Source organism: Engraulis encrasicolus, chromosome 6 (assembly GCF_034702125.1).
Source record: "Engraulis encrasicolus isolate BLACKSEA-1 chromosome 6, IST_EnEncr_1.0, whole genome shotgun sequence".
NCBI lineage: Eukaryota > Metazoa > Chordata > Actinopteri > Clupeiformes > Engraulidae > Engraulis > Engraulis encrasicolus.
In genome coordinates this window covers 25,656,995-25,681,994 of record NC_085862.1, presented here as the reverse complement: position 1 = coordinate 25,681,994, position 25,000 = coordinate 25,656,995, and the positions used below count along the sequence as shown (strand labels likewise).

Here is a 25,000-nt window from a genome sequence, read left to right as displayed (position 1 = left end):
CTCGCGCTGGACCCAACCACATCATCTCTCTCTCTCTCTCTCTCTCTCTCTCTCTCTCTCTCTCTCTCTCCCTCTCTGTCCCTCCATCTCTCTCTCTCTCTCTCTCTCTCTCTCTCTCTCTCTCTCTCCCTCCCTCTCCCTCTCTGTCCCTCCATCTCTCTCTCTCTCTCTCTCTCTCTCTCTCTCTCTCTCTCCATCCATCCATCTCTCCATCTTTCTCACTGGAGCCAACCACATCATCTCTTTCTTCCCCCCCTCTCTCCACCTCCCCTTCTCTCTCTCTCTCTCTCTCTCTCTCTCTCTCTCTCTCTCCCTTCCTGCATCCCCCCCTCATCTCACCATCTCTCTCTTTCTCTCTCTCCCTCCCTCTGTCCATCTCTCCATCTCTGGATATCCTTTCCCCATCTCTCTCTCTCTGCCCCACCATCTTACAACCCTTATCTCTCTCTCTCTGTGTCTCTCTCTGTGTGTGTCTCTCTCTCTCTCTCTCTTTCCATCCCTCTTTTCCCATCTCTCTCTCTCCCTCTCTCTCTCTTCCCCCTTTTCCCATCTCTCTCTCTCCCTCTCTCTCTCTTCCCCCTTTTCCCATCTCTCTCACTCTCTTTCTCTTTCTCTTCCCCCTTTTTCCATCTATCTCGCTCTCTTTCGATCTCTCTCTCCCCTACTTCCATCTCTCTCCATATCGCTCTTTCCACCAGCCACCATATCTCTACCTCCATCCACATCGATCTTCATCCTCATATCTCCGCTAACTGAAGGCAATCAGCTACGCTGATCCCCAAATTAATATTTCTTCCTCCCTATCCCTCACCATTTTTATTCTTTCTCCATAATATCTTCTTCTCTCTCTCTCTCTCCATCCATCTCTTTTCCCCTCCATATCTGCTAATGAAGAGTGACAGGGAACATCCCTGACGGACAGCTATACCCCCCATAAATACATACATCTATTTCCCCAAATATCTCTCCATCGCTCTCATATTCCCTCTCTCCACACATCTCACTCATTTTACTGCTCTTCCCTCTCCCCAGAGCTCTCTCTTGCTCTCTCTCTCTCTCTATCTCTCTCTATATCTTTCGCGCTTTCACTCTCTCTCTCTCTCTCTCTCTCTCTCTCTCTCTCTCTCTCTCTCTCTCTCTCTCTCTCTCTCTCTCTCTCTCTCTCTCTCTCTCTCTCTCTCCCCTCTCTCTCTCTCTCTCTCTCTCTCTCTCTCTCTCTCTCTCTCTCTCTCTCTCTCTCTCTCTCTCTCCCCATGTCACAATTTCTTACTCCCCCTCTCTCGCCATAGCACTTTCACTCTCTCCATCTTGATCTTTCCATCTCAGTCTCTCCTCCCCCCCTCTTTCCCTCCGCCTCCCACTGGTGCCAATGTCAACCTGCCAAATCCAGCCGGTCCACAGTGGATTACTGCATCTGTTTCATCATCCTTCCCTCTCGCACATAATCTCTCGCTTCCTTTCTTACACACTTTAACTCTCTTTTACTCATACCTCCATCTCTCTCTCTCCTTCTCCTCCTCTCTCACACACACTCACACACGCCATCAGCATCACTTCATACCACATTCACACATGCACACCATCACCATCTCAGCCTTCCTCAGTGCACTTGTTCTTCTCCCCCCTCATTCTCCCTTTCTTTCAATCACTCTCTCCATCTCTCTCGTATTCTCTTCCTCTGTCTCTCTCTCTCTCTCTCTTCTCAATTGCGCACGAATGCACACAGGCATGCAAGCATGCATGCACACACGCAGACAAGCAGACACGCACACACGCAAGCACGCACACACGCACACAGCGACATCTGGCAAGTGTGTGGGTTAAAATAAGTATTCTAACATTTAAGACACTTTTCTCCTTTCTCCCCTTTTTAGTTCTGTCAGCCTGCCCTTCACAGCTCCGCACTGTTAATTATCTCCTCCGAAGGTGCCGAAGGGTGTGTGCCCGTGTGTGAGTATGAATGTGTGTGCGAGCACATGTACATGAATGTGCGTGTGTGTGTGTGTGTGTGTGTGTGTGTGTGTGTGCGCGTGAGCGTGAGCGTGCGCGTACGCGAGTGACTGACTGAGTCACTGCGAGTGTGTGTGTGTGTGTGTCAGTGTGCGTGTGCGTGTGCGTGTGTGAGGGGGTGAGTGTGTGAGTGTGAGTGTGCGTGTGCGTGTGTGTGAGTGTGTGTGCGTGTGTGTGTGAGTGTGAGTGCGCGCGCGCGTGAGTGTGGGTGTGTGTGAGTGTGCGTGTGTTCGTGTGTGTATGTGAGATAGAGGTGGGGAAGCTGCAATTAATGTTGGTGTGTAAGTGTGAGGACTCATGGCTGAATATGTGTGCGAGCACATGTACATGAATGTATGTGTGTGTGTGTGTGTGTGTGTGTGTGTGTGTGTGTGTGTGTGTGTGTGTGTGTGTGTGTGTGTGTGTGTGTGTGTGTGTGTGTGTCTTGAACATGTGGACATGTGGGTGCATGTGTTTGTCAGTGTGCCTGTGAGAAAATGTGTGGGTGTGTGTCTTGTGAATGTTTGTGGCTATGTGTGTGCTTAGGTGTGTGTCCTGAGCACACACGCACGTTTGTGTGTGTGGGTTTTTTTTTGTGCGTGTCTGTGAGTGTTTAGGTGTTTGTGATGGGGGAGGGCAGTGTGTTGAGGTGTGTGTCTTGAGCATGTGTGTTGAGGTGTATGTGTGTGTGTGTGTGTGTGTGTGTGTGTGTGTGTGTGTGTGATGGGGGAGGGCAGTGCAGTGTGTGTGACCGCAGGGCTACAGGCGTCCGTCAGGGGAGGAGATGGGAGGAGAGCGGGTGTGGAGGAGAGGGGAGGAGATGGGGTGTGGAGGACAGGGGAGGAGATGGTGTGGAGGAGAGGGGAGGAGAGGAGAGGAGAGGAGAGGAGAGGGGGTGTGTGGAGGAGAGGAGAGGGGAGGAGAGGAGAGGAGAGGGGGTGTGTGGAGGAGAGGGTGTCAGTGTGTGACTGATTGGAACACACTACCGTGGCAACCCCATTGCCCCCCCCCCCCTTTCTCTCCATCACTTTCCATCTATCCTCCTCTTCACTCCACCTTCAAATTCCCTCTCCACCCCTCCTCCTCCATGCCACCCCTCACTCTCTCCCCTTCTCTCCTCTCCCCTCCTCTCCTCTCCCCTCCCTCTCCATCTTTCCTCCTCTTCACTCCTCTGTCACGCTACCCCTCCCATTCCCTCCCTCTCCTTTACTCCTCCTTCCTACCCCTCTCCATCCCATCTCTTCCATGCCATCCCTCTCTCTCTCCCTTCTTTCTACTCCCCCTCCTCCTCCATGTCATCCCTCTCTCGCTCTGCCCTTCTCCCAGTCCACTCCCCTCCCTCTCCATCTACCCCCCCCCCTCCTCCTCTCCTCCTCACCACTTCACCTACCTCTCCATACACACACCCAGTACCCCTCACAACCCTTCTTTTGCTCCTGCCCATCTCTGTCTGTCTGTCTGTCTGTCTGTCTGTCTGTCTGTCTGTCTGTCTGTCTGTCTGTCTGTCTGTCTGTCTGTCTGTCTGTCTGTCTGTCTGTCTGTCTGTCTGTCTGTTCTCTCTCTCTCTCTCTCTCTCTCTCTCTCTCTCTCTCTCTCTCTCTCTCTCTCTCTCTCTCTCTCTCTCTCTCTCTCTCTCTCTCTCTCTCTCTCTCCCCCCCCCGCCAACCTTGGCCAGATCTCCTTACTCTATCTCTCCCTTCCTTCCTTTTGTCTCTCTCCCTCTTTCTCTCCCGTTTTCTCTCTCTCCCTCCCTTCCTCCCTCCCTCCCTCTCCCTCCATCTCCCAGTGTTCCCATTCTCTCCATCTACATTACTCCTCATCAATCTCTCTTTTTCCCTCCATTACCCCCACTCCTACATTTCTCCTCCTCTCCCAGTCTCTCTCTCTCTCTCTCTCTCTCTCTCTCTCTCTCTCTCTCTCTCTCTCTCTCTCTCTCTCTCTCTCTCTCCTCTCTCTCTCCTCTCTCTCTCTCTCTCTCTCTCTCTCTCTCTCTCTCTCTCTCTCTCTCTCTCTCTCTCTGAGTTTTCCCTGTCTCCCCATCTATATTACCATCCATCAATCTCTTTTTTCCTCCACTACAGTCTTCTCCATTCCTGCTTTCCCTGTCACTCCCCTTTGTGTCGCACATTCTCCACCCTACCTCTCCCTCACACACTCTGTATCCCCCTCTCCCACACAACTCTCTACCTCTCTCCTCGTTTTTCCTCTCTTCCTATCAGGGCTTGAAAACGAAATTATTTTTCAATTGTTCCGTTCCGAACGGTTCGGGTAGGCCTTTATTTAACGTTTTCGTTCCTGAATTCGTTCCAGCACCAAAATTTCGTTCCTGAACCGGTTCGGAACGCAAAATATCGTTCGTTCTTATCGTTCCCGGAAGTGTTTTTGTGGGCCTATCAAGTTTATTTTTATGGACTGTATCTTATACCTAGAATAGGCGTACCCATTAGTATTTGCCCTTTTATCCCCAAAGTACTTGCCCTTTTATCCCCAAAAATAATAGGCTAAATCACAGGCGGCATCCAAAAACATTCAGATCTCACATTCTGGATACGTGCTAAACTCCTTACCTGGCTGTAAGTTTTATCCATATGGAGATCTTGCACTATAATTCCTAACCCTGCATGGTGTAGATATGGTCTGTTGCTGACAAATATCTCCAATTTCCTGTTTAACTCTACATCGCAAACACTTCAATGTATGCTTTAGGATATGCTTTAGTGAGATTTTATAAAATATATAGAGAACAAAATAAACCGTTATTAACCGGTTTTGTGGATTTCAGAATAACGTTTCTGTTCAGGAACAGTTGAAGACCATTTCGTTTTCGTTTCTGTTTCTGCTCCTCATAAAATTGCGTAAAATTCTGTTCGTTCCCGTTTTCGGTTTTCGTTCCTTGAACCGGTTCGAAGCCCTGCTTCCTATATATCTGTTGCTCTCCCTCGCGTCGCCCAGTCTCTCTCCCTGTCGCTCTGCCTCTCTCCCTGTTGCGCGCTCTCTCGCGCATTCCATCCCTCCCTCCCTCCCTCCCTCTCACCATCTCTGGATCTCCCTCCATCCCTCCATCCCTCCTTCCCTCACCATCTATGGCTCTCCCTCCATCCCTCTCCCTCTCTTTCCATCTCCATCACCATCTCCATCTCTCTCTGCGTGTCATTAATTGTGTTGTGTGTTCTCTGGGGAGTGCTGCTGGAATGAAGGGGTGCTCGGCTGCTCTGCTCTGCTCCGCTTCGCTCGGCTGCTGTGCTGTGCTGTGCAGCGCTCAAATCAGATTACTGCTTAACTCCCTCCACTGCCAGCCTCACTCTCCTCTAACACACACACACACACACACACACACACACACACACACACACACACACACACAGTCAATGACACACACACACACACACACACACACACACACACACACACACATACTCAGTCAATGACACACACACACACACACACACACACACACACACACACACACACACACACACACACACACACACATACTCAGTCAATGACACACACACGCGCACACATGCACACACACACACACACACACAACTCTCAATGACACACAGTCACTCAATCACTCACACACACACACACACACACACACACCATGCTGCCGCTAGTCCCATAACACACATTTCTGTGGCCTCGCCATCCTGCTGCGAAGCCATAAGTCATGAGGCACGGGGACGCGGCTGTCACTGCACACAGGCCGTTCCCATGGTGCACGCACAGACACGCAGACACACACACGCAGACCCACACATGCAGACACACACAGCCACACACGATATACATCACATACAGTACACACACAGTCATATACAGTACACACACACATATTCTGTCACTTCAGACACACCGTTCCCATGGTGCATGCACACACACACACACACACACACACACACGATATCACATACAGTACACACACACACACAGTCATATACAGTACACACACACACACATATTTTGATACAGGGACGCGGCTGTCACTACACACAGACCCTTCCCATGGTGAATGCACAGACACGCAGACACATGCAGACATACTCATACACGCACAGACACACACAATATCATGTACAGTACACACACATACACAGTCATATACAGTACACACACACACACATATTTGTATACAGGGATGCGGCTGTCACTACACACAGGCCGTTCCCATGGTGCATACAGACACGCAGACACGCAGACACGCAGACACGCACACGACAACACGTGCAGTACACACACAGACATGCAGACACACGCATACACACACACGATAACACATGCAGTATACACACAGTCATATACAGTACACACACACATACTTTTATTTTTATACATTGTGTATAAGAATAACCACATCCTCACACACACTCCCCTGGATGTGTGGATTGCTTTTTCTATCCCATTTGCACAGCAACGCCAATGCACAAATTCACACACTCTTGTTCCCCTGAGGTTTTCCCAGACATGCCATGCACGCTCTCTCTCACACACACTCACTCACTCAACTGAGCTTTTCCCGACCACGGCGGGTGGCAAGCAACACGCACGCACGCACACACAAACACACACTCTTTCTCGCTCCGCTGAGGTTTTTCCCAGCCACAGCGGCTGGCAGGCAGGCCTCAAAGATGGATTGATGAGATGAACAGGAGCAGAGGCTTTCAGACATCTTATTGGACTGAAGGAGTGCACACAAACGCGCACACACACACACACGTACACGCACACAAACACACACACACACACACACACACACACACACACACACAAACACACACGCGCGCGCGCGCACACAAACACACACACACACACACACACACACACACACACACACACACGTGCGCGCATGCACCCCCCCTCACACACACACACACACACACACACACCTGTCACTTCTGCCATTACACACCTTGATGTGACCACTCCATCCTGTGGTGTTCCACATCCCTGATGAGGGAGCTGACAGGGTGGAGCGATAAAGAGATGGATGGCCTCACCTTATTGCTAGAGTCAGCGCAGACACACACACACACACACACACACAATGTCAAAGAATGGGTTTTCAGGAGTCTGTTTAAAAAAAGTGCACACACACACACTCACACACCACACACAGAGATGTGTGGAGATAGCCACAAGGCCCACGGATAAACGGCAGGTTGCCGTTACTAATAGCTGAAACATCTTAAATAGAATAGCCATACTAATAGTGGAGGCATCTAACAAGTCTTCCACGGATGGTGGGCAGGTTCCGTTTTGCTTGCCTCCTATTCCTCCCCATTTCATCACTCCTAGCCCCTTAGCACTACGGCTCGCTAGTCATTCCATTCCTCCACTCCCAGGTCTCTGCTCCTCCCATTCTTTCCTTTTCCATGAATCCTCTCCCACTGTTCTGCTCCGTGTTCCCTATTCTCAGCCTCACTTCATCCCCAGTCCTTCACCAACAGCCTGATTTCTACTTTCGCCCTTTCTATACCATCACTCACTTTACTAGTTCACACCTTCTCCATTTCAGACCAGCCCTTCACTTGTATTTCACTGCTCCCCCTTTCTTAATTCTTTTTTTAATATCAATACTTGCTTACTCCTCCCAATCCTGTCATTTCCATCAGACTACACATTATTTCACCTGTCCCCTCACTACTAGCTCAGGTCTTCACAATGTCATCCCTCATAGCCTCACTTATCCCTGTTCAGGGCTGGCCTGGCTGGGACAAAAAAAAAAAAAATCAAGCCAGGCATTTTCAGCCTAGACCAGTCAGCCGGCAGGTATTGAGAGAGGCAATGGACCCTGTGGTAACATTTCTAGTTATCTATTACGAGCTATTTTGACCATAACAGTCAAAAACGAAAATTTAAATCTGACTTGAAGAGGTCAACTATACCGGCATAAGCACTGATACCACTACATTGAGGGAGGACCAGGCCAAAATCATCACGTCCACCGAGCAAATACCATGTAGGCCTTATGGCCAGTCCAGCCATGTCCCTCTTCCCAACTAGTCCCATCAGCCCTCGCTGCCTTCCCCTTATTGGTCCAATCCTCTCATTGCTAGTTTCACTTCTTCACAGTCCCGCAAAGACCATCACTCCTCGTTCATCTTTTCCCTATTCCCACAAGTTCAATCTCTTCTTTCTTCTTTTCCCTATTCCATCACTTCCAGCCCTATCGCTTCCATTCTACTTCTCCCTATTCCATCGGCAATAGCCTTCCTTACTTTATAATTGCTTTTCTCCTCCTTCCTCTTCACTTCCATCACTCCCTCAATTCTCTCTCTTCCCTATTCCTCCTCTCCCAGCGCTTTCCCATGTCTCACAACTCTGTCTCCAATATTCACCTTTCGCCCAGCTCATCACTTTTAGTTCACGTGTCCCTACTGTCTCTTTACTTTTCCATATTCTATCACTTGTTGTAGTTCACTTCTCCCTTTTCATGCCAATTCAATCCCTCCTACTGTAGCCTCCCTCCTCCCTGCTACCCGCTAACGACCCTGTAAGCGATCCCATCCCAGAAGCGCTCGTTTGGCAGAAATGGGCAAAGAGAGTGCAGTGGAGAGGAGGATACATTTCCAGCAAGGTTCGATAACACCGTCTCATTCTCTCTCCATCACTCTCTCTCTCTCTCTCAATCTCTCTCTCTCTCTATCTCTCTTTCCCTCTCTCTCACAGACACACACCCTGCTCATTATCGCGGCACATCTTTCCATCCTGCTCACTCTTCATTTTCTAGACTTCCACCAGTCATGCGATTCACACTGACCCAAGGTGCGCACGCGTGCACACACACGCACATGCACACACGCGCATACACACACACACACACCGCTGTGGCTCAAGGCAATCACTAGTGCTGACCATACTGGCAGCTTCATTAGCGCTGCGTGTGATTCATGCACAGACGAGCACGAAATTACCTTAAAGAGATAAGCAGAGGAGAGGAGATGGCCAGGGATGGAGAGAGAGAGAGAGAGAGAGAGAGAGAGAGAGAGAGAGAGAGAGAGAGAAAGAGAGAGAGAGAAAGAGAGAGAGAGAGAAAGAGAGATAGAGAGAGAGAGAGAGAGAGAGAGAGAGAGAGAGAAAGAGAGAGAGAGAGAAAGAGAGAGAGAGAGACAGAGAGAGAGACAGAGACAGAGACAGAGAGAGAGGCAGAGACAGAGACAGAGACAGAGACAGAGACAGAGAGAGAGAGACAGAGACAGAGAGAGAGAGAGAGAGAGAGAGAGAGAGAGAGAGAGAGAGAGAGAGAGAGAGAGAGGTTGTGAGGTGCCAATGAATGAAATGGAAGAGAAAGAGAGTGAAGGGAAAGCTGGGAGGGAGGCGTGTAGGGGCAGCAAGTGAAATGGAACAGAGATGGAGAGAAAGAGAGAGAGGAAAAGAGAGATTGGAGAAAAGGGGAAGGAGAGAAAGAGATGAGGAATGGCAGATCATAAAAAGTGAGAGGTGGGTTGGGTGGGAGGTATTAGCAAGAGAAATGGAGGAGGGAGGAAGGGGAGTACAGTGAGAGAGCAAGAGAGAGAGAGAGAAAGTGTGTAAAAGTGAGATGGGTAGAGCTGACGGTTGAGGGAGGTACCGGTGTGTGAAATGGGCCAATGGGAGGTGGAGTACAGTGGATGTTGAAGAGCGGCCATGTTGATTTATGGCCATCACCTTGACCTCTGACCTCTACAGTGAGCAGCAATTAGGCACCCTGCCACTAAGGCACGCTCAGCCCTGCATTACACCCCCTCTGGGCTTACATGCTCACACAAACACACTCACACACACACACACACACGCACACACACACTCTCTCTCTCTCTCTTTCTCTCTCTCTCTCTCTTTCTCTCTCTCTCTCTCTTAATTGGACACAATCCCTCAAACAGACGTACACGCACACACACGTGCACAGACACCCATTTAATTTGGCACAATCATTCTAACAGGCAGCCAGGCTGGTATGCACACACATGCACACACACACTTAATGTGGGACAATCATTCTAACAGGCAGCTCGACAGGTGCGTGCGTAAAAAAACACACACACACACACACACACACACACACACACACACACACACACACACACACACACACACACACACACACACACACACACACACACACACACACACACACACACACACACACACACACACACACACACACACACACACACACACACACACACACACACACACTTCAAGCTCATCGCCCAAACATATGGACATTGCTGTGCGCTTCTACATTTTCCTTGTCACAGTGTAACTATGAGCTCCAGCGAGACTCCAGAGGAATGTAAAGCTTCCATAATGACATCCACACAGCTGGATAGGATATGCCTTATCAGTCATTGGCATGTGGGAGAAAAGAAGAAGCGGCTGGGAGATAAGAGAGAGGAATAAAGATAAAAACATTACAGCGCAGATGCACAGATGACAGAATAATTATTAAGGGGAAATTGGGGCCGCCGTGACAATCCGTACATTTATCAAAGACATAAAGGGAAGTCAGTGTGGGAAATCTGTGCGTTGAAAGATAATCACAGAGACACAGAGAGAGAATAAAGTGGGAAATTGTGGCAAGTGAGAATCTGAAAGTGAAGGTGGCTTATTTTCTCTTATTGTCTCTTGTCATGACTTATGTGACATTGTGCTGTCAAATTGACGTCAATCACTATTGAGTGTGGCTGATGTTAGGGGTCTGTCAGTCCTATTTCATTTCTCTGAAATGCTTCTATTTTTGAACTGACACCTGTGGTGTTAGGACACCTGTGAAGACTAGACTGACATGCATGCATGTGTGTGTGTCAAGTCCCATGATAAAAAGGTGGCAGGGCACTGGTGACGCATCTTTGTTGTGAGCCATGACGTACACACACAGAAGACAAGAATGGCATGCGTGTTGTGTGTAGAGTGGCACAATGAAAGGCTCAGGACACTGGCAGTGGCACTTTGACACGAGCTAGGACGTGGATCCTCACACGCAGAGGATAGGATGAGAGCGTGTGTGTGTGTGTGTGTGTGTGTGTGTGTGTGTGTGTGTGTGTGTGTGTGTGTGTGTGTGTGTGTGTGTGTGTGTGTGTGTGTGTGTGTGTGTGGTGCACCAAGACGAAAGGGTAAGGACATCAGAGACGTACCCAATGTGGTCCACACTGACAGAACACAGATGTAAATAATAACTGAAAGGGTGCTGATGATTAGCTCTATATTGTGGACCTTCGACAGGTAGAAAACACAAACACACTCAAAAACAACCCCCGCCCCCCTTCCGCCAACCCACACCCACACACACACACACACCCACACCCACGCCCACGCCCACGCACACGCACACACACACACACGCACACACACCTGCGAGTGCCTTGGAGATGTGGTCCTTCTTCCACTCCCAGGGTTGGTCGTACTCGTCGGCTGGTCTCTCGTCGTCCTGGGGCAGCCGGCTCTCCCTCTCCTCCTCCACCGGCTGAGGGCCCCCCACGCCATCCTCATACGGGGTGTCGTACAGCTGCACTCCCCCTCGGCCCCAGCCTGCTGTGGTGCCACGCTGCAGCTCTGGAGGAGAGAGAGGGAAGGAGGGAGAGAGGGAAGAGAGGGAGAGAGGGGGTAGAAGAGAGAGAGTGGGAGAGAGAGAGAGAGAGAAGAGAGAGAGAGAGAGAGGGGGGGGTAGGAGAGAGAGAGAGAGAGGGGGGGGTAGGAGAGAGAGAGAGAGAGAGAGAGAGAGAGAGAGAGAGAGAGAGAGAGAGAAGGGAGAGAGAGGGAGAGAGAAAGAAAGAGGGAGAGAGAAAGAAAGAGAGAGGGAGAGACAGGTAGAGACAGGTAGAGAGAAGGATGTATGGAAAGCATAAGAGAGAGAGAGAGCGAGAGAGATCAAGAGAAAATGACAGGAAAGAGGGATGCAAGGGAGGGAGAGAGAGAGAAAGAAATAGAGAGTAATAAAGATGAGGGGAAGAAAGACGAAAGTAGAGTTAGTGAATCTAATTAAAATGTTAATTATTAATACACCTTAACTACTTCCACGGTGAACAATGCTATGGTAATTGCATTCAACCTGCTGGCATGATTTGGGTCCCTTTTTAGTTCCACTCGACTCCCCCACTATGTCTTAAGTCTCGGATACAATGTCAAGATTAATGACTAAAACATAAGTACAGGTTCCCAACACCCAGAAGAGTGCGCAATTAAATACTGAGACATTGTGCAGAGAGAGAGAGAGAGAGAGAGAGAGAGAGAGAGAGAGAGAGAGAGAGAGAGAGAGAGAGAGAGAGAGAGAGAGAGAACAGAAGGTCCTTTGGGTCCGCGGGGGGCTAACTAGAAACTCAACTACAAAATGAGGATTAAAGGAGAGAAGAAAAAAAATACATAGCCTGCAATTTATGCCACTTTCAGACAAATGTGAGGTCACCGTGAATTAACATGACTTAAAAGAAAAAAATTACATGGCCATTGTGAATTAACATCAATCAAAGGGAAAAAGACCTGCAATTTAAGGGAAAAAAGGTCAATGCGAAATTAGCATAAATCACCAGAAATAGGATCTCCACTTATCCTTTCAGGGGGTATTTGTGTTTGACACTGATGGAGGATAAAAGCTTTTTCCTTTGTGTGGTGAGCTGTAACCTTACGACTTGGGTTTCTTGAAGCAGAACGTGAGGAGAAAACCCCATGTTATTTGTGACTAGTAGAGCCTGTCAGTGAATCATTGAAGAGGCATAAAATTGTTTTGTTTCTTTAATAACATCCCCATGTTTGTTTATTCAAATGTGAATTTTATTGCACAGACCAACCGTGACCCCCTCCTCCTTTAAACCCTGCAGACATCTCTGACTCCTCTCTCCTCTGCCTGCACTGTGTACAGATGAGGATGGAGAGAGAGAGAGAGAGAGAGAGAGAGAGAGAGAGAGAGATAGACAGAGACAGAGACAGAGAGAGAGAGAGAAAAAGAGAGAGAGAAAGAGACAGAGAGAGAGAGACATGTGTCCTCCAGGTTTGCGTGAGCAGAGGAGGCTGGTTAATTGTGAGACAGCCTGTTGAGCAGCACTGCACGCAAAAGATAGCACAATGAGGGAGGAGAGGAGGGGAGGAGAGGAGAGGATAAAGGGAGGCAGTGAGGGATGCGAATAGAGTAGAGGAGAGGAGGGGGAGCGAGGGATGAGAGGAAGAGGAGAGGAGGGGAGGGGAGGGGAGAGGAGAGGATATAGGGGAGAGGCGAGGGATGAGAGTAGTGGAGAGGAGAAGAGAAGAGGGGAGAGGAAGAGGAGAGGAGGGGAGAGGAGAGGGATGAGAGTAGTGGAGAGGAGAAGAGAAGAGGGGAGAGGAGAGGAAAGGTTAGAGGGGAGGCAGTGAGGGATGAGAGTAGAGGAGAGGAGGAGGAGGGGGAGAAAAGGAGAGGAGTGGGACAGGAGGAGGGGGAGGGAGCGAGGGATGAGAAGAGGGGAGAGAAGAGGAGGGCAGAGGAGAGGAGAGAGGACATTGGCCCCAGGGGGCGAGGGGGCAGAATGGCTGTTTGCACAGCTTGCAGTGAGCCTCAGTCTCATATGATGGGGCTTTCAAATGAAGACTGAACTGGCAGGAGAGACACAAGGGGCTGTGTGTGTGTGTGTGTGTGTGTGTGTGTGTGTGTCTGTGTCTGTGTCTGTGTCTGTGTGTGTCTGTGTGTCTGTGTGTCTGTGTGTCTGTGTGTCTGTGTGTCTGTGTGTCTGTGTGTCTGTGTGTCTGTGTGTCTGTGTGTCTGTGTGTCTGTGTGTGTGTGTGTGTGTGTGTGTGTGTGTAAGAGAGAGAGAGAGTGGGGGGGGGGGGGGGAGATGATTAACTTGTGACCTTGGAGTCCTTCATCACAGCTTTTAATCTATTATATGGCTCCTCTCTCAATCACGCAGACTCAATCATAATGCTTTTGTAATTTCATACCCTCTTTCTTGCACATTTCCATATCTTTCTCAGTTACTCATTTGCCATATGTCTGCTGTTTAATCTTATCTAGCACACAGAACTCATGGGTCATTATGAAAAGTACACCTCACATTGGATACTGTTCTTTTTTCTTTTTTGGAGAACAACGCGTTTTGGGCACGTTTCCCCTAGTGGAAGATGCACTGGGCGAAACGCGTTGTTTGCTCCAAAAAACGAAGAGAAAAAAAGAACAGCATCCAGTGTGTGGTGTTTAATTAACTTTTCATTTTGATCAAGTTTTCCTGCCTTACACCTGCACCTGGACAACTGAAGGGTTGTGCAGAGGGACTTCCATGCACTTTTCCTCATGGGTCATGCTGATGTGTAGGTACGGTACATCAACACAGATGTATGACACAATGGGTGCATTCCAATATGCAAACTTGCGTCCTCCACTTGTGCTTGTGGCCTCGCCATGCCTCCTGGCCCCTCCTCCGTGGAGAAAACAATAAAGTTTCCCAGCTGTCAGTCTAGCCACAACAACTTTTGGGGGACTGTTTTTCATTCACCATCCAGTTTGCAAATGAGAAAATGACTTTACAATTAAGCTTTTGCGAGATATTGAAATATAATGCTGTTGTCAGTGATGTCATCATGACATATTACTTCCTGGTACGAGGCCACAAGAACAAGTGGAGGACGCAAGGTTGCATATTGAAACACTCTCATTGTGTTATTATCTTGCCATTGTTCCAAGTACAGTAGGTCTCAAACGTAAGCCTGTCATCTAGCCATGTGTGAGATTTTTAGTTGTTTATTTCCATAATTCATGCTACCCATTCACTAATGTTACCATTTTCGTGAATATTTACCACCACCATCAAATTCTAAGTATTCATTATGACTGGAAAAAATGCAAAAATGACTGTACTTGGTCCATACTAGAAAATATTAGTTTATTACTTTGTAAACTATCATGAAAAGGTCAAATTTGGCAATAGACGACACAGTTTCAATAAGCAGCATAGTTGCAGTACCTTTTTTGACCATTTCCTGCACAGTGTCCCTTTAAAGCCACATTCCAGCAATTCTGGAAATAAGCCAATTTCCCATCTCTTCTGAGGTTTAACAATTGAGTTTTACCTTTCTGTTCGTCAGGTCATTCCAGATGTTATCCGAGTCTTGTGGTATAACACCTAGTTCCAAGTAATCACCAGTTGAATGATGCATGCTAGATTGTTGATACATCAGCGGACCATGTGATTTTTTTTTCCTTTTGAGTCATGTTCATTCACGATGACCTCACATTTGTCTGAAAGTGGCTATATTTATATCCTTTAATCTTCATTTTGTAGTTCCAGAGTTTCCAGTTAGCCCCCAACGAACCCAAATGACATTCTGCTCTCTCTCTCTCTCTCTCTCTCTCTCTCTCTCTCTCTCTCTCTCCTGTCTCTCTCTCTCTCTCTCCTCTCTCTCTCTCTCTCTCTCTCTCTCTCTCTCTCTCTCTCTCTCTCTCTCTCTCTCTCTATATATATATAACCTAGCATGCACCATTGAACCAGTCATGGCTTGAAACTAGGAGTTATATCAAAAGACTCATACTGTCCAAAAGAAGAGGAGAAAGGTAATATCAATTATTTAACACAATGAGGGCTTAAAATTGGCACATTTCCTGAGATGGTGAAATGTTGCTTTGAACTGATTTAATCCATCAAGTCCTATTTCTAGATCTGGAGCCAGGCACGGTCCTGTAGCCTGGTAAACCAGACCCTAAAGTAATTCTAGATATGAGAGGGTCGTTTAGTGTGGCCTTTATTGGGCCAGGTGGTGTGTCCCGACTGTTCTCACTTGTGGTGATTTAAGTTCCATGACGGGTCTAACGGCACTCCGTTTGCTACTCACTGCCCTTCCACTCCTACGCGGATTGTCTCGTGTTTCCCCATGTTCTCCCGCCTGTCTCCTGCCTGCCTAGCCGCCAGCTCTGGAGGAAAATGTGTTGCCAGGTGTGGCTGATTATTTCCAGCCCAAATGGTGCTCGAAAATCACCTGGAAGTGCTAAATTCTGTCCAATTTCAACCAAATTGTATTGAATTATCCCAAGCAGCCCAATTGGACAGGTAATCGCCCAATCTGCCAACACTAGTTATGAGGGGTATGCAGGAAAATTCACAACCATGGGTTGAAGAACTTGATCCACACCAAGCAATAAATTCACTACTATGGCAGCACACAGACGGTGATGTGGTCTGCCCTCACATCAGCAAATGAACCAAAATTGGTCAGACTGATGTTTTCATCCACATCAATGCGTGTCTTCAATATTTATGCCCATAACATACATAAAATGGACTGGGGCCACCCCTTCTTGAGCAATCTGGTATGAACCAACTAGTGACACATGTGGAGGTGAAAGTTCTATGATGTGTCTAACACTGAGGTTTAGGGCTGTCCTAAACGAATATTTTTCTCCCGATTAATCTATCAACTATTTTTTTCGAATAGTCGATTAGTCAAACGATTATTTTTTCAAGTACTGTAGCACTTTAATCTTCAAGGAAATTGGGAAAAAAGAAAGAAACCGTTAAAATTAGGTCCCTGAGCTCCCAATGCGCTTTAAATCATGATAGTAGCTTATTTACTCCGCGATACAACGTCCAATTCATACGTGCTGGGCAATTTTAGGTTTCAATAAAGTAATAAAGCATTAGTAGAGTAAGTAAAAAAGCATTGAATTAAATGAAACGATTAGTCGACTATGAAAATTCTTTCCGAATATTTTTCATAATCGATTAGTCGCGATTAGTCGATTAATCGTCCCAGCCCTACTGAGGTTGTTACTCCATGTGTTCCATGCTCTCTTTAAGATCCATCTTTTCTGCTCTTTCACAGTAAATTTTGCTGTGCAATAAATTCAATACTTTCAGAGTTGATTTAACACTGTAAAGTAAAGTCCATGATGGGTGCAAGCCAAAGGCATACACACAAACCATAAGTCCAAGAACTTGATCCCTACTACATACAACAGTTTGGTGTGCTTTCACATCAGCAAATTAACTAAATATGGTCTGATTTAGGTTTCCTGATCAATATTTACAGTTTACCAATAATCCCACTTCAAATCGTTTGTTGGTCTGGAAGGAAGTGGTCTGTGACCGCCTTTTTGGGGGCCATCTGGTGTGGACCAACTGGTCTCACTTGTGGAGGTAAAAAAAAAGTTCCATGATGTGTCTAACAGCACCGAGGTCTCTACTCTCCTCGATCTCCGCACTCCTACGCTAGGCGTCTAGTATTCCCGACCTCTCTCTTTGATCCATCTCCTCTGCTCTTTTGTGCCGCTCTTGTCTAGAGTGTTGCCAGATTGGCCAGTTTCCTGCCCAATTGGGCTGCTTAGGATGGCTGCCTGCGGGTAACAATGGGTAACAATGGGTAAAAAGGGCATTTGGGTGGGTTTTCCTGCAAATTTATGGCCAAAGAAATCAAAAGAATTTAGTTCAGCAGAAAACAAGTTGGTCACCTTCAGAGAGACTGGGCCAAGGATGACTGGAGCACACAGGATATGTTCTTCAGTTATTTTATTGTGGTGCAAGCGTGACTAATGTTTCGACGCAGTGTGTATTCTTCAGAGTGTTAAGTCCTGGACTGTGAGCAACAAGACGTCTAGAGCACAAGTAACATCCAGAATTTAGCTCAAATTGGGCGGGATTCAGTACATCCAGACAGGAAATTTTTGGGCAGGAAATTATGAGTCTCATCTGGCAACCCTGCCTGTCTCCTGCCTGCCTTCTCTGGTGCTCCATGTCGCTGCTTTCCATCACTAGACAGGGGGCCCCGTGCCGTGCCTGAGCGTGTCTCCCAGTGCAAGGATCCTGTTTCGCTGAACAACCCCCAGCCTCCCCAAAGCATCCAGTCTCCCTTAGTGCAGGGGGTTAACGCTCGGCTCACTCATCTGTGTGCCTGCCTGCTTCCCTGTACTGAGTGCACATGCAGACACACCACCTACGCAGACATTCACACGTATGTAGAAATGCACCCCCCCCCCAACACACACACACACACACACACACACACACACACACACACACACACACACACACACACACACACACACACACACACACACACACACACACACACACACACACACACACACACACACACACACACACGAAAACTCACCCACACTCTGAGCACATACATGCACGCACACATGTCATTTTGCACAGACACACAGCCACAGACCCATCACACACACGCCCACACTCCCATTCAAATACAAGCACACACGCACAGACACTCTCAAACACATAGACACACACAAAACCACCACCCTCCCCGTCCCCATCCCGACTCACCTCATCATACAAGCCCACACTCCCATTCGCATACAACAAGCACACACACATGCAACCTTGCATGCACACAGACAATCTCAAGCACGCACATACCACCACCCTCCACACTCCTATCCCCACCCGTACCCCTACCCCATCTCATTTCATCTCACAAGTCCACACTCCCATTCCCATACTACAAGCACACACACATGCAACCTTGCATGCACACAGACACTCTCAAATACACACACCACCACCCTCCCCATCACCATCCCTATCCCCACCCCTGTTGGCTTCCCTATCCGCACCCATCGCTACCCCACCCCTATCCCCACCCGCCCCCCTACCCCATCTCATCTCATCACTCAGCTAATGCATCTTGTCCGCCGCAGCCCACGCATGGCCTTCCTCCTAACCCGCAGCCCTGCACGACCTTCATAACCTTCCCGCAACTAATCTAAAAATACCCTGCTCCCTACACCCATCCGGAGGAGATAAAAGCCAGGTACTGCAGGTAAAAAGGTGGGAGGGGAGATCCTATGGAGGATGCAGACCCCAGGAACCAGGAAGAGGGGGCGAGGGGGATTTGCAGTTTCAGGGACTGGGGTTGTTGTACTGGGTCTGAAGGACTACTAGGGGTGACAGGAAAACATATTGCCTCTGTTTAAAATACAAAGACGTGGGGAGCCCCATGTGGAAGAGAATAGCGGTGGGGGGGGGGGCAGTGATTGTGTGTGTATGTGTGTGTTCGTGTGTGTGTGTGTGTGTGGGTGTGGGTGTTTGCCATTGTATGTATGTTTGTGCGTGCGTGTGTGTGTGTGTGTGGGTGTGGGTGTTCGCCGTTGTGTGTGTGCGTGTGTGTGTGTGCATGTGTGTGTTTACATGGGTGGGTGGTTGTGTGAGCGAGGGGCCAGAGAAGCGAGGAGGAAGAAAAGGATGCATGGGAAAATGAGATAAAAAAGGACAAAATGAGACCAACAGGAAGAGAGAGAGAGAGAGAGAGAGAGAGAGAGAGAGAGAGAGAGAGAGAGAGAGAGAGAGAGAGAGAGAGAGAGGGAGAGGGGATAATAAAATGAGAGAGAGGGAATGTGAGGGCCTGTAAAGAGGCAAACTTTAACCTTCAGATGACACTCCACCACTCCACCCGGCGCCCCATCCGTCTCCATAGCGACAGCAGAGGCCCAGGGGAGCGAGTCTAGAGCCCTCACAAGTGGCAAACCGGGTACTAGAGTCTGCATGTGAGTGTGTGTGCATGAGAGAGAGAGAGAGAGAGAGCGAGAGAGCGAGCAAGAGCGAGAGAGTGAGAGCGAGAGTGAGAGAAAGAGCAAGCATGCCTGCATATTTGAGTATGTGTGTTTGAGAGAGAGAGCGGGAGAGAGAGAGAAAGGTGTGTGTGTGTGTGGGGGGGGGTGACAAGGACTGTTTTGATGTAAAGCCTTTGAGACAGCCATGCAGAGTGACTCTGCTCTCTGATCTCTACCTGAGCTTACCAGGTGGGAGACAGACAGACAGACAGACAGACAGACAGACAGACAGACAGACAGACAGTGAGATACTGAGGAAACAGACAGAAAGAACACAAGAATACAGAATGCAACAGAACTTAAAAACAGACTGACAGTGAGAGCAAACGAGAGACAGACAGAAGAAAGAGGAGAGAAGACATGTTAAGGAAGGTAGGGTGCGCGGGTGCACGGAAGAAGGGAGCGAATCAAGTAGGCTGGTGGTTTAGGGGAACAGGAGCATCAAGGGAAAATACTGGAAGGATGACATGGTGCCTATTATTACATGCAAAAATAACCAAAAATAACAACCGCACTGCAGTGAAAATTGCATGTTTACGATGCTTCTCTGTCTTCAACAAGAGGTCTATTATCTCACAGAAAAAAACACGTTTTAAAAAACAAACTCGTCCTTGCTGAAAAACCTGGTGTAGTTCAAATGATATTTCTTTCTTTGTTCTTTGTGCGTGTGAGAGACAGAGAATGTGTGTGTGTGTGTGTGTGTGTGTGTGTGTGTGTGTGTGTGTGTGTGTGTGTGTGTGTGTGTGTGTGTGTGTGTGTGTGTGTGTGTGTGTATTCATGTATGCATGTGTGAGAGAGCAAAAGAAAACGTGTGTTTGTGCCTAATAATGTTCATGTATGTTTGTATGTGACTGTGTGTGTGTGAAGGAGAGAGAGAGAATCAGACATACAAACAAAAAGAATGTGCGTGTAATTAATTTTCATATTCATGTGTGAGTTAGAGGTTGCTTGTATTAACAATGTGTGTATGTTTGTTTGTGTGTGTGTGTGTGTGTGTGTGTGTGTGTGTGTGTGTGTGTGCGCGCACGCGTGTGTGCACATGTATGCATATATAATGTGAAAATGTGTGTGTTGTCTCTCTTTACAAAGCAAATTCCCCAAAGACACACACAAGAGGCTCGAGTGCTCCTGCCCGTCACCAGTGTATCCTGGTAAGTCCTGCATGCTGATGCCTGGACTGGGGGACAAATAGGGGCTGGGCACTTTTGGCATAAAGGGGCCCTTCATAATTAGCGGCGCAGAACTGACTCACCGGTGGGCTCTGCACCCACGTGGGCCCCTATTTTTAGAATTTTTAGAATTTTTCTGAAAATAGGGGCCCTCGAGGGTGCGGGCCCACCAAGAAATGCCTGTTATGCCAGATGGCCAGTCCAGCCCTTGCGTGTGCTGATGCTGATGCTTGGCTCTGAGCATGTGCAGCGATGATAGGACCACAACCACAAACTGTAGAGCCACAGAACTGATTTGGATCTCAGGACAGGCCACATTTTATTTGGCCCTGCGACTTTCAATCTGTCATCACCATCACCACCACCACCACCACACGGTCTGGAACACTCACTCACGTGTTAGACCATCACTGCAAACTTTAAAATATCATGTTTTTGGTAAAAACACAAAGTGGAGCACTTCTGTTCTAGAATGTGGAGTGGTGTGCACAAGCACAGACCTAATAAACAAACACACACTCACACAGACATTAATAGACACACACAGGCCTACACACACAGAGATATACACCCAAGCACAAACAAATATGTACAGATGCTCACTCTCTCACACACAGACACGCAAACACACTAATTGGCTGCCAAACTGTCATGGCAACTTGTGAAAAATGAAACAAAAACTAAACAAAAAATATCATAAAACCCACAATGGTGGACGCTACAGCATGCATGTTCACCGTTAATCAACACCAAATGCAGCCCAGATAAAAGTTTTTTTTATAAAAAACACCACAGCAAAACAGGAAGCAAGCCAGTCAGTGCAGATTGTGCCAATAAAGGGAAATTTGAACCTGCCATTTCAAAAAACCCTCATTGCTCTTTTTTAGTTGGATTATATTCTGGTGGTGGGCACCAGAAACACACCGTCAGGAAATTAAATTTGCAAAATAAAACACTTCCAGTCAGTTCACCCCTCTATCATTTCTCTTTCCTACCCAAGGTTGGTTGTTGGCAAAGTATACCTTATTGACATGAGGGATCTCTCTCTCTCTCTCTCTCTCTCTCTCTCTCTCTCTCTCTCTCTCATATTGACATGGGGATGTCTGTCTCAGCACTCCTTTACCTCTCTCCGTCAATCAGTGTCTTTCTGCCTTGCTGAGGTTGCTGTTGACATGACATATAGTGCACCCATGTACATACTATGTGCCTACCTCAGTAACCAAGGTATGCATTGACATGACGCAGAGGCTGTGTGTGTGTGTGTGTGTGTGTGTGTGTGTGTGTGTGTGTGTGTGTGTGTGTGTGTGTGTGTGTGTGTGTGTCCAGTGTCCGCAGCACCTACCTGCGATGACTCTCTGGGCCTCATAGGGCTCCATGTATCCGTTGTTCTCCGGGTGAACCGGGCCGTGATCCGGTTCCGTGCGCCGGTCCAGCCGTGCGTCAAAGGGGTCGGAGTAATCAGTGTCTCCCAACGTGGGAGCTGAAGGCACCACCTGATGAATGATGAAGAGGAAGAGGAGGAAACAGGAGGGGGGATGGGCACAGATTACTCGAGTGAGCACGCTGGAAGAGGCCACAGAACATTAATCGCATAACTGTATGGCGCCATGCACACAGGACATTCTCTCTCTCTCTCTCTCTCTCTCTCACACACACACACACACACACACACAGCCCTGCATTACACCCCCTCTGGGCTTACATGCTCACACAAACACACTCACACACACACACACACACACACACACACACACACACACACACACACACACACACACACACACACAATTACATGGCAACATGCACACAGGACAGGAATATGCACACGCACACGCACACACACACACCAGAGACTAAAAGCAGTGCAGGGAGCGTGGCTGTTGGGCACGTCCAGGCCTGGTGTGGTTGGTGCAGTGCCACGAAGGGCTTTTGGAGGGAGACATTCATTGTGTACTTGTGGCATTCAGTGAGGCTTGAAATCCACTCTTACAGGCAGCTGTTCACTGACCGGCTATGCCAGTTATAGTGAAACTGTAATCTCCAACTGTAGCGTGTGTCTGTAAAATGTGTCCCTCCCTTGAGGCCCCTTAGTGTAGAAACCAAACATTGTGATTCTCTATTCATCCATTTAAAAGAAGAAAAAAAATCAACAACAAAATAAATAATTAAAAGAAGATGAAAAAAACTTGAAAGGGGGAGTGTAGAGGGGTCTTTATGAGGGGGCACATTTGTTCTTCAATCCCATCACAGGAGGAAGCCATTGGTCAGCTGGCATCATGACAGGCTACAAAGGCGGCCATATGGCGACACGCACAGCAGTCCACTGGCGGCGGCACCGAGTAAACCGCCACAATTAAAACATTAAAAAAACGCCCCCCTGATGCACAAATGAATCAATTCCCGTTAGACAGCACACCACCACATGAAATCTATTCCGTGTTAACACCTCTAGTCGATTCAATAATGAGATTTTTTTGCTGTGCGTAACGGTGCGCCGAATTAATTAGACATATGTCTATTTGCCACGTACGGTAGTAGAAGCCCTTGAAAACAAGACCAGGGAGGGGAAAAAACTAATTAGTGGGCTGAATCCACTCACACTCAGCTCACGTCTTTACTTTCAACAGGGACGTGTCGGCTCAATGAGCATGGAGAAACACGCATGTGGATAGAAAGCATTCAGAGCCATATGGAAATAAACAACGCGTACCCCTCCAAAGCATTTGCTTGGGGAATGTGCGGTTGGATTTGTATGCGTAATCTGTATGGAGATGTAGAGTATCCACTGTGATGAATTAAACAAGTGGGGTTGGAGCCACGCAATAGCTCACTGGAATTAATACAGAAAGGGGGTTAAGGGCTTAGGTGCTGCTTGAGCTGGACTTCCATTATGTGATCCATCTTTTCTGATGGTCTTCTACCGCACCACGAAAAAGCAAATACTCATTCATAATTTAGTAGAGACTGCAACTGATGTAACCCTTACAGACAGCATCCGGCTGGGAGCCAAAATGACCACAGTCTCGACAGCCCAATTACAAGCCTTCATAGAAACCTTTTACTTATTCTGTATATATAAACATCACTCCAGTTCTCACCTCCTGTTGAAATACGTGGAGCTAGTAGACACAAGTCCACAGACAAAAAAACACACAATTTAACTCACCGGTTCCACTGATTCATCTGGGGAAACTGAGCTTAGAAGGATTTTGGTTCTCCCCAGATCTTGAGAGTCGACTTTGATGAGCCGATGTTTGGGCGACACAACCTTTCCGTCCACAACGGTGCTGGACTTCACCGGGGAGCCAAAAGCAGCGGTGGGAGACGTGTCGGTCGTCCCGCAGTCATTTCTTGAACGGTTTTCAGAGTCTTCATAAGGGTCTTCGAAATCCAGACTTTTCTGAATCCGATACGCTTTCAATATTTCGCTCTCGGTGTAGTCTGGAGTGGGTGGTTGTGGTGGCATACGCTTGCTGCCAAAACTTAAATAGTCTTTCAACCACTTCGCCATTGGTAGGACAGAATCCAAACTGGCCAAATTATTGAAATGGTAAAATCTACATGTGTGGGGGATAAATCGCTCCAGCTATTTGGCAATCACCATCCTGACAGACACTCGAAGACACAGAAGTATGTCGTCATAAAAGTGAGGGTCATGGGGGATTTCAATTTCTATCAAATGTCAAGGCAACTGCTCTTTAAATCTCCCGATAATCCCAGACCAGCCGCCTGCAGAAGCAGGTGTGGGTTTCTCAGAACAACGCACGCCTTCTCCTCGTCCGCAAGAAGAACAGCTGGCACAAGTCAGTCTCTGGACTCTCTTCCGATGTTATCCAATGTTTTTCTGCAAGCAACATAACAACAGATTTGAAAGGTATCCGCGTTAATGATACGTCTTGATACGCTATGAAATGTATAGGGAACTGTCAAACTTTCCAGATATTTTAGTAAGCTGATACAGCCTCTACCTTCCTAGGCTACATTATAGGCAACAATTGGCAGTCACTCCATTCGTTTCAGAAATGGTATTGTGCCATGTCAAACTGGTATAAGATAACTCACTCTTTCTAGACTAAAGATAGTTTCAGCTATCTTCTACCAATTTGCTACCTTCATGTATGTGTCCAATTACTTGGAAACCTACCTCTCAGCGAAATACACCAGACAGCACCAGAGCTGAGGTGGTTATTCCGTCGCTATAGCAATTGAACATTGACCAAACCAGTCTGTGCTCTTATAATGTACCACTGTCAGCAATTTTGCCCTCGGTTCCACACGCAGATTTTGCTGCTGACATACCCAATGTTTAAATAAGCTGAACACGCTGCAC

The 25,000-nt window shown here is 47.8% G+C and overlaps 1 protein-coding gene across 1 annotated transcript in view; it reads right to left on the bottom strand.

The window, feature by feature from the left end:
* The window catches only part of shdb (Src homology 2 domain containing transforming protein D, b), a 60,141-nt gene that overhangs the window by 34,838 nt on the left and 303 nt on the right, over positions 1–25,000 (bottom strand). The window contains exons 2-4 of the mRNA XM_063201036.1: positions 23,837–24,514; positions 22,013–22,163; positions 11,326–11,526 (exon numbers count right to left, since the gene is read on the bottom strand). Coding sequence (XP_063057106.1) covers positions 11,326–11,526; positions 22,013–22,163; positions 23,837–24,181 — 697 coding nt within the window. The 5' untranslated portion in view covers positions 24,182–24,514. The remainder of the gene's footprint in view (positions 1–11,325; positions 11,527–22,012; positions 22,164–23,836; positions 24,515–25,000) is intronic.